Source organism: Triturus cristatus, chromosome 7 (assembly GCF_964204655.1).
Source record: "Triturus cristatus chromosome 7, aTriCri1.1, whole genome shotgun sequence".
Lineage (NCBI taxonomy): Eukaryota > Metazoa > Chordata > Amphibia > Caudata > Salamandridae > Triturus > Triturus cristatus.
The window spans coordinates 52806534-52817446 of record NC_140590.1 but is presented as its reverse complement, the minus strand read 5'-3'; the positions used below and the strand labels follow the sequence as shown (position 1 = coordinate 52817446).

General features: G+C 43.0%; 1 protein-coding gene across 2 annotated transcripts in view; it reads right to left on the bottom strand.

Annotated features, from left to right (window-relative positions):
* Positions 1-613: 613 nt before the first annotated feature.
* LOC146808789 (cornifelin-like) overlaps positions 614-10913 on the bottom strand; it is a 100452-nt gene continuing 90152 nt past the window's right edge. For both annotated transcript variants that reach the window (XM_085614238.1, XM_085614237.1), the window contains one exon: positions 614-2263. In XM_085614238.1, coding sequence (XP_085470364.1) covers positions 2174-2263 — 90 coding nt within the window. In that variant the 3' untranslated portion in view covers positions 614-2173. The remainder of the gene's footprint in view (positions 2264-10913) is intronic.

Below are 10913 nucleotides of genomic sequence, written 5' to 3'. Positions count from 1 at the left end.
TTGACTACCACTTTTACGGACCAGGATGGGTTTCAGTGCTGCTCTTTAAGTCCTTAAGTGGTGTATTGGTTGGACCAGACATGACTTCCTCCTCAGATGGGTCTAATAATTTGGGACAGAGGCTACCAACCACATTTGACGCATCATCTTCCAGACCTGCGGCATCACCCTTGGAGCTGTGATGATGAACTCTCCCACACTACTAGGAGACACATTGACTATATGTCAGTCTGCGCTCCACCAGAAACCAGCACATCACCTGGCACGAGCTTCACAACAGCAAGGGAATGAAAACCCAGAAGCGAGGCTTCTCAAACTACGCTGAAAAACAAGCTCCCATCTTTGAGGGTCTCTCATGGTTCTGAAAGATGCTCAAAACGTACCTATTTAACATGTCATGACCAGCATCATCTTTAGTTACTCGTCCTCTGACACAACTCATAGGAGGCCCAGCGTGTGCTACACTGAGATAACACCCTTACACCTCATTCCTAGGGTTGTACACCGTGTCCGAGTGCTCAGTCTCACACCAACACCCGATCCAGAGAGCTTCATCGATCGTGTAGCACTGTCCACTCTGTAGACACCAGATATGACACAAATGCAGAATCAATTTACTCAAGATATTGTCTTATTTATTGCAGCATTCAAAAGGAAGTACACAATGCAAGAAGCAATCACACGCCTGGTAGCTGTCAGTTAAGCGTGACCTCACAATACAGCAGCAGCACCAGTCACCAAGAAGAGTACAACCAAGTGCTCTTCCTTCCTGCCTTCTCCTATCTCTGTGTCCCATTCTCATCCTATTCACTTCTGCCTACCATCTGGGTGTTACCTACTATCCATTTCTTACCTACTGCACTCAAGCCCTTGACGTTCCACTTCCAGCCTCTCAGCTCCTTTCAAGCCCTAAGTTTCTTGATTCATGACTTCTTTTCCTCACCATTCTTTGGTTGACCATAACATGTCCAGTATCTTCTACTGAATGTCTTTAATGCTGCCCTATATATTTTCTTCCAGCTTCCCCAGGCTACTCACAGTTCTGTAGCTGCTTCCTTCAGACTTCGTGCTATTTCTTCTCGCTTTACATTCTACTTCTTAAGGCTTATATCTATAGTGTTCAATTTTATCTACTTGCCATCCCTCTCAATTTCATTATCTTTACAAGTCTCCTACCTTCTCCCAACCGATTATCCTGTTTAATTGTCAACTGACTAAAGTCTGCTTCTCATGGACATTTGTTCTTCATGGTCTTAAAATGCTCTACACTCTCTTCTCGGCATCAACACGGGGGTCACTCACCGTCCCTGCACACTCTCTCAAAAACCTTCCACTCACCTATCTCAACCTAACAAACAAGGAAACAATCTACAGTTTATCCAATAGCATCTTCCATCCTTCAGGAGGCTGGACCCTGATCTCAACTACTTTCCACCCTCTCTGGGGAAGCTCATAGTACGCTCCAAAGGGAATGTGCTGATATGCGCATGTCCTGAATCTCATCGGGATGCTTGGCTGGCAGTAGTGGGGCCAGAGGAGCTACATAACTTCCAGCTGAGACAGAACACTACTCTCTTGCAGCTGCATTTAGGGATGGTAAAGACAGCACACCCAACTTTGACAGCAGCCTCCAGAACTTGACGCCTCTGTACCATGCAAGAGTGTTTACCTTATCCTGTTGCATGCAGCATTATAGAGAACACATCATAAAGCTCTGCTCCTGGCACATGCCCAGTATTGCTTCTCATCACTATGGTCACAAATTCTGACCTCCCCGTGTTAACAGTAGAGCTGTCTGGCACTATGTCTTTCAGCTAGTAGCCTCATTCTGCTTTAATGGCCCTACTGTAGGCCAGACATGTGGCATTAGAGATAAACTGACTTTGCAGACCAATGCCTCTCGGAGGTCCAGTAGTCAAGGCACTAGATAGCAAATCTAGTCTTTAAGACTTTTCCACCCACTGCCATGGTCCTGGCCACCACATGCTACATGAAGTTCAGACATTCTGCTCTAGCTTGGCATATCTGGATAGACAACTAATGCGCAGTAGACAGATGCATAAAACACAACAGCAGCAGCGCAGCAGGGAGGTGCAGGCAGGAGGTAGCATATTCAGTAAGTTGATTACAACTTTCTTCGCTGGGTGCAGACATCTTCTAGTCTCCATTGTCCTCAGTGCCTGCTCTTCAGCTCGCGAGCCATCTGGCACAGGGCACACTGGAGGCAACAACAGGATACAAGGGCATCTGAAGCAATGGTGCCCTGCAAAAAGAATCCAAGAAAATAACTAGGACTGGCATACACAACCATGTACACTGCACGAGCTGCAGGCTTCAGTTGCAGCTCCAACAAGACAAAGACAGTGTTTATCTTTCATGCCATGAGCTGCTATATCCACCCAAGCCTAGGTTTAACTGTAACGCTAATCAGTTTGCTAAAACCGGTAGAGCCTATGCTTTACAACATCCTTTGTGCATTCTGGGTAATCTGTGATGTCATGCCAGCTCAAAGCCTGTGGGTCTTTTCTAAACAGACTGTGCCACATGCACCATGGGGTCTCTCCTACTTCCAGGCAGCCTTTAACAGTCGCTTATCTTACTAATGTGCCACAGGCCTTCCTTCGACAGAAAAGTTGTGTAACTTTGCATAATAAATTACATGTTCATTGGCCACATCAGCAGGTATATCTTGATTTAGAAAGGACAAGCCTGTGACTTCCACTCAAAATAACCACCATTGCACAATCTAAAGTGAAACCTTTGCTATGTAAAAAGACTGAGCTGCGTGGGCATGCTGTAGAATGTTGAATGGGTGCTGTAGAATGTTCAGTGTGGATACTGTGGAGTGTTTAGTGTGGATGCTGTAGAATAGTGAGTGAGTGCTGTAGAATCTTTAGTGTGGGTGCTGTAGGATGTTTGGTGTGGGTGCAGTAGAATGTTTAGTGTGGATGCTGTAGAATGATGAGTGGGTGTGGTGCACAGTGTTGAGTATATTTGCTGAAGAATGTTTAGTGTGGATGCTGTAGAATAATTAGTGTAGGTGCTGCAGAATGTTTAGTGTGGATGCTATAGAATGTTCAGTGTGGAGGCTGTAGAATGTTTATTGTGGATGCTGTAGCATGTTGAGTGGGTGTGCTGTAGAATGTTGACTATAGATGCTGTAGAATGTTGAATGTTGATGGTGTAGAATGTTTAGTGTAGATGCTGTAGAATACTGAGTGTGGATGTTGTAGAATGTTGAGTGTGGATGCTGTAGAATGTTTAGTTTGGATGCTGTAGAATGTTGAGTGGGTGTGCTATAGAATGTTGGGCATGGATACTGTAGATTGTTTAGTGGGGATGCAGTAGAATGTTGAGTGTGGCTGCTGCAGAATGTTTAGTGTGGATGCTATAGAATGTTGAGTGTGGATGCTGTAGAATGCTTAACGTGGATGCTATGAAATGTTCACTGTGGAGGCTGTAGAATGTTTATTGTGGATGCTGTTGAATGTTGATGATGTAGAATGTTTAGTGTAGATGTTGTAGAATTTTGAGTGTGGATGTTGAAGAATGTTCAGTGTGGATGTTGTAGAATGTTTAGTGTGGATGCTGTAGAATGTTGAGTGGGTGCTGTAGAATCTTTAGTGTGGGTGCTGTAGAATGTTGAATGGGTGCTGTAGAATTTTCAGTGTGGAGGCTGTAAAATATTTAATGTGGATGCTGCAGAATGTTGAGTAGGTGTGCTGTAGAATGTTGACTATAGATGCTGTAGAATGTTGAATGTTGATGATGTAGAATGTTTAGTGTAGATGCTGTAGAATATTGTGTGGATGTTGTAGAATGTTGAGTGTGGCTGCTGCAGAATGTTTAGTGTCGATGCTATAGAATGTTCAGTGTGGATGCTGTAGAATGTTTAATGTGGATGCTATAGAATGTTCAGTGTGGAGGCTTTAGAATGTTTAATGTGGATGCTGTAGAATGTTGTGTAGGTGTGCTGTAGAATGTTGACTATGGATGCTGTAGAATGTTGAATGTTGATGATGTAGAATGTTTAGTGTAGATGCTGTAGAATATTCTTTGGATGTTGTAGAATGTTATGTGGATGCTGTAGAATGTTTAGTGTGGATGCTGTAGAATGTTTAGTGTGGATGCTGTAAAATGTTGAGTGGGTGTGCTATAGAATGTTGGGCATGGATGTTGTAGATTGCTTAGTGGGGATGCAGTAGAAGGTTTAGTGTGGGTGCTGTAGAATGCTTAGTATGGATGCTATAGAATGTTTAGTGTGGATGCTGTAGAATGTTTAGTGTGAATGTAGTAGAATGTTGAATGGGTGCTGTAGAATGTTTAGTGTGGGTGCTGTAGAATGTTAGTATGGGTGCTGTGGAATGTTAGTATGGGTGCTGTGGAATGTTTAGTGTGAATGCTGTAGAATGTTGAGTGGGTGGGCTGTAGAATGTTGAGTATATTTGCAGAAGAAGGATTTGTGTGGATGCTGTAGAATGTTTAGTGTGGGTGTTGTAGAATGTTTAGTGTGGATGCTACAGAATGTTCAGTTTGGAGGCTGTAGAATGTTTAATGTGGATGCTGTAGAATGTTGAGTGGGTGTGCTGTAGAATGCTGACTATAGTTGCTGTAGAATGCTGAGTGTTGACGCAGAATGTTTAGTGTAGATCAGAAGTCTTCAATCTGTGGGGCGTGACCCCCAGTGGGGCCTGGGGTCCTGGGAAGGGGGTCACGCTTTTCCAGGCCTAACTTCTGCCTGGAATTCAAAACGTGCTCTTCCTTTTGGACAAACACAACCGCACACTCGTTAAAATGACATGAATTGAGTGTCATGTGCTGCAAAACTAAGAGGCCCAGAAGACAGGTAAAACAATCCTTAAACTAAGCCTTCATGCCAGGGTTCCTGCATGCCTGAATGAAGTGCAAATGTACCCTAGGAGTTATTCTTCAATTTTAAAGGATGCTTGGGAGTGGTTCTGGCTGTAATTGCTCAAATCACTTCAAGCATTGTGATGGCAAAGATGTGTTTTTTTGTGTGGCGGTTAGCAACTGGGCTGTGAAGTGTGTGCTTTTAACGATAACTGTATTTACACAGCGATTAGAACCCCTGAAATGGTGCTGAAGGGACAGGTATGCCAAAAACAAAATGCATTACTCACAGTCTGATATTACACTAATCTACATTTTGGAAGCAAGTATAAAATAATGACTTACACATTCACAGTGCTTTCTGTCACAGGCTGGGACCTCAAAGCACTAAAAATACACAAGTCACTATTTTCCACTGCACCAACCAATTTTAATTCTGTGGCTCTCTGGTTACACACAGACCTATGCAGTACATTAAATAATAGAGGTTATATAATGTATTGTAAATTGCATTTCCCACCGAGTAACAACTTCTTAAATTAATTTTTCATTTAAGCTACCCATTATTTTATATGTAGCTACCTGATGGTGAAAGACCTAAAAATGAACAAAATATTTTAGGGCTGATTTATGAGAGGCTTGCGCCACTGAATCATCAATTTTTTGAGCTTCGGCGGCACAAGCCTCTCAATCATATCTATGAGGTGGGGCAAAGTCACCCTGCGTGGCTTTGCATGGCCTCATAAAATAAGACAAAACAGCGCAAGTCGCTGCGTTGCCTTACTCTATGTCAAGTAGGCATTCCATAGGCGTTGCGGTGGGTGTTCCCACACAACTCCCATGGATTTTGATGCTGCCCCAGATTTATAAAACCATGTAAACCTGAGGCAGTGCCAAACCTTACGCCTCCCCACAGTAGGCGTAACGAGGGGAGGGGAAATGTTTTCATTTCTCCTCGTTTTTTCCTCTTTCCATGTGTGCTGCATTCTGCAGCACACATGGAAAGAGGAAAACCCCTCTCAGGATTGTTTTCGTGCAAGAAGGTGCCCCTTCCTGCACAAAAACCATCCGGCCTATATTGGGGCTAGGCAGCAATTTGTGTGCCAACATAGGGGGAATTTTCATAAATAAGGTGCATTGCATTCCTGTATTTTCACATTGGCGTAGGGCAGCACTGCAAGAAGACTTGCGGTGGTACCCTATGCCAGTGCCTCATAAATGAGGCCCTCTGTTTTTAGCCACACCTTTGACCACGCCCCCAACCACTGACCTTTGGTTTGCTAAACACAGTTTAATTTATTTCCCCAATGTGTAAATGATTTGCTGTGGGAATTGGAGGAGTTTATGGTTGTCGATAGTTAGCAATAATGAGGAGGCTCAAGTTCTAGAAATATTTGTCAGGAGGGGGGTGCGTACGCCTAAAAGTTTTTAACAGGAGGGTCTTGGCATCAGAATGTTTGAAGACCTCTGGTATAGATGATGTAGAATATGGAGTGTGAATGCTGTAGAATGGTGAGTGCGGATGCTGTAGGAAGTTTAGTGTGCATGCTGTAGAAGGTCATGTGGGTGTGCTATAGAAAGTTGGGTATAGATGCTGTAGAATGTTTAGTGGGGATGCTGTAGAATGTTTAGTGTGGATATTGTAGAATGTTTAGTGGGTGTGCTGTAGAATAGGGAGTGTTGATGCTGCAGAAAGTTTAGTGTAGATGCTGTAGAATGTTGAAGGTGGATGTTGTAGAATAATGAGTGTGGATGCAGTAGAATGCTGAGTGGGTGTGCTGTAGAATGTTGGGTATAGATGCTGTAGACTTTTTAGTGTATATTCTGTTGAATGTTTAGTATGGGTGTTGTAGAATGTTTCGTGTGCATGCTACATAATATTCAGTGTGGATGCTGTAGACTGTTTAATGTGGATGCATTAGAATGTTGAGTTGGTGTGCTGTAGAATGTTGACTATAGATGCTGTTGAATGTTGATGATGTAGAATGTTTAGTGTAGATGCTGTTGAATATTGAGTGTGGATGTTGTAGAATGTTGAGTGTGGATGCTGTAGAATGTTTAGTGTGGATGCTGCAGAATGTTTAATGTGGATGCTGTAGAATGTTGAGTGGGTGTGCTATAGAATGTTGGGAATAGATGCTGTAGAATATTTAGTGGGGATGCAATAGAATGTTTAGTGTGGGTGCTGTAGAATGGTTAGTGTGGATGCTATAGAATGTCAGTGTGGATGGTGTAGAATGTTTAGTGTGGATGCTGTAGAATGTTGAATGGGTGCTGTAGAATGTTTAGTGTGGGTGCTGTAGAATGTTAGTATGGGTGCTGTAGAATGTTTAGTGTGAATGCTGTAGAATGTTCGGTGGGTGGGCTGTAGAATGTTGAGTATATTTGCTGAAGAATGTTTTGTGTGGATAATGTAGAATGTTTAGTGTGGGTGTTGTAGAATGTTTAGTGTGGATGCTACATAATGTTCAGTTTGGAGGCTGTAGATGTTTAATGTGGATGCTGTAGAATCTTGAATGGGTGTGCTATAGAATGTTGGGCTTGGATACTGTAGATTGTTTAGTGGGGATGCAGTAGAATGTTGAGTGTGGACGCTATAGAATGTTTAGTGTGGATGCTGTAGAATGCTTAGTGTGGGTGCTGTAGAATATTTAGTGTGGCTGCTGTAGAATGTTGAGTGGGTGTGGTGCACAATGTTGACTATGAATGCTTTAGAATGTTGAGTGTTGATGATGTAGAGTGTTTAGTGTAGATGCTGAAGAATTTTGTGTGGATGTTGTAAGATGTTGAGTGTGGATGCTGCAGAATGTTTAGTGTGGATGCTATAGAATGTTGAGTGTGGATGCTGTAGAATGTTTAATGTGGATGCTATAGAATGTTCAGTGTGGATGCTGTAGAATGTTTTATGTGGATGCTGTTGAATGTTGATGATGTAGAATGTTTAGTGTAGATGTTGTAGAATTTTGAGTGTGGATGTTGAAGAATGTTCAGTGTGGATGTTGTAGAATGTTTAGTGTGGATGCTGTAGAATGTTGAGTGGGTGCTGTAGAATCTTTAGTGTGGGTGCTGTAGAATGTTGAATGGGTGCTGTAGAATGTTCAGTGTGGAGGCTGTAAACTATTTAATGTGGATGCTGCAGAATGTTGAGTAGGTGTGCTGTAGAATGTTGACTATAGATGCTGTAGAATGTTGAATGTTGACGATGTAGAATGTTTAGTGTAGATGATGTAGAATATTGAGTGTGGATGCTGTAGAATGTTTAGTGTGGATGCTGTAGAATGTTGAGTGCGTGTGCTACAGAATGTTGGGTTTTGATGCTGTAGTTTGTTTAGTGGGGATGCAGTAGAATGTTGAGTGTGGATGCTATAGAATGTTCAGAGTGGATGCTGTAGAATGTTTAGTGTGGATGCTGTAGAATGTTGAGTGGGTGCTGTAGAATGTTTAGTATTGGTGATGTAGAATGTTTAGTGTGGGTGCTGTAGAATGTTTAGTGTGGATGCTGTAGAATGTTGAGTGGATGTGGTGCACAATGTTGACTAGTGGAGAGGTGTGGCTCACTGGTTAGAGGCGGCAGATCCGCAAGCAGAGAATCGGCCAGGGACCAGGGTTCAATTCCCGACGCGGCAGGGTCGTGGACCAGGGTCAAAACGGACTCGATAATTCTCGCCTCGGTACCTACTCTAACCAGGAACACACTCGGCAACTCTGGGCATTAGCTTGCCTCATCTCCACAACGGCCCCCCACATTCGCCGGGGATGCCTGGTTTCACCTTGGAGATACCCAGGAGGGACCATCTCACAGGGATAGCCAGGACGGGTTCCCCAGCGGTCTACAGCGCCACGATGCCTCAGGGCAGCAGTGCGCTTTACAAGACACATACATTTACATTTACATTTACTATAGATGCTTTAGAATGTTGAGTGTTGATGATGTAGAGTGTTTAGTGTAGATGCTGTAGAATATTGTGTGGATGTTGTAGAATGTTGAGTGTGGCTGCTGCAGAATGTTTAGCGTCGATGCTATAGAATATTCAGTGTGGATGCTATAAAAAGTTTAATGTGGATGCTATAGAATGTTCAGTGTGGAGGCTGTAGAATGTTTAATGTGGATGCTGTATAATGTTGAGTAGGTGTGCTGTAGAATGTTGACTATAGATGCTATAGAATGTTGAATGTTGAGGATGTAGAATGTTTAGTGTAGATGCTGTAGAATATTGTTTGGATGTTGTAGAATGTTGTGTGGATGCCGTAGAATGTTTAGTGTGGATGTTGTAGAATGTTTAGTGTGGATGCTGTAGAATGTTGAGTGGGTGTGCTAAAGAAAGTTGGGCATGGATGTTGTAGATTGTTTAGTGAGAATGCAGTAGCATGTTGAATGTGGATGTTGTAGAATGTTGAGTGTGGATGTTGTAGAATGTTGAGTGTGGATGTTGTAGAATGTTGAGTGGGTGTGCTATAGAATGTTGGGAATAGATGCTGTAGAATATTTAGTGGGGATGCAGTAGAAGATTTAGTGTGGGTGCTGTAGAATGCTTAGCGTGGATGCTATAGAATGTTCAGTGTGGATGCTGTAGAATGTTTAGTGTGGATGATGTAGAATGTTGAATGGGTGCTGTAGAATGTTAGTATGGGTGCTGTGAAATGTTAGTATGGGTGCTGTGGAATGTTTAGTGTGAATGCTGTAGCATGTTGAGTGGGTGGGCTGTAGAAAGTTGAGTATATTTGCTGAAGAATGTTTTGTGTGGATGCTGTAGAATGTTTAGTGTGGGTGTTGTAGAATGTTTAGTGTGGATGCTACAGAATGTTCAGTTTGGAGGCTGTAGAATGTTTGATGTGGATGCTGTAGAATGTTGAGTGGGTGTGCCGTAGAATGCTGACTATAGTTCCTGTAGAATGCCGAGTGTTGACACAGAATTTTTAGTGTAGATCAGAAGTCATTCAATCTGTGGGGCGTGACCCAAGGGGGGCCTGGGGTCCTGGGAAGGGGGTCACGCTTTTCCAGGCCTAACTTCTGCCTGGAATTCAAAACGTGCTCTTCCTTTTGGACAAACACAACCGCACACTCGTTAAAATGACATGAATTGAGTGTCATGTGCTGCACAACTAAGAGGCCAGAAGACAGGTAAAACAATCCTTAAACTAAGCCTTCATGCCAGGGTTCCTGCTTGCCTGAATGACGTGCAAATGTACCCTAGGAGTTATTCTTCAATTGTAAAGGATGCTTTGGAGTGGTTTTGGCTGTGATTGCTCATATCACTTCAAGCATTGTGATGGCAAAGATGTGTTTTATTGTGTGGTGGCTAGCAACTGGGCTGTGAAGTGTGTGCTTTTAACGATAACTGTATTTACACAGCGATTAGAACCCCTGAAATGGTGCTGAAGGGACAGGTATGCCAAAAACAAAATGCATTACTCACAGTCTGATATTACACTAATCTACATTTTGGAGGCAAGTATAAAATAATGACTTACACCTTCACAGTGCTTTCTGTCACAGGCTGGGACCTCAAACACTAAAAATACACAAGTCACTGTTTTCCACTGCACCAACCAATTTTAATTCTGTGGCTCTCTGGTTACACACAGACCTATGCAGTGCATTAAATAATAGAGGTTATATAATGTATTGTATAGTGCATTTCCCACCGAGTAACAACTTTTTTCATTTAAGCTACCCATTATTTTATATGTAGCTACCTGATGGTGAAAGACCTAAAAATGAACAAAATATTTTAGGGCTGATTTATTAGAGGCTTGCGCCACTGAAGCATCAATTTTTTTAGCTTCGGCGGCACAAGCATCTCAATCATATCTATGAGGTGGGGCAAAGTCACCCTGCGTGGCTTTGCATGGCCTCATAATACAAAACAGCGCAAGTCGCTGCGTTGCCTTACTCTACGTCAAGTAGGCATTCCATAGGCGTTGCGGTGGGTGTTCCCACACAACTCCCATGGATTTTGATGCTGCCCCAGATTTATAAAACCATGTAAACCTGAGGCAGTGCCAAACCTTACGCCTCCCCACAGGAGGCGTAACGAGGGGAGGGGAAATGTTTTCATTTC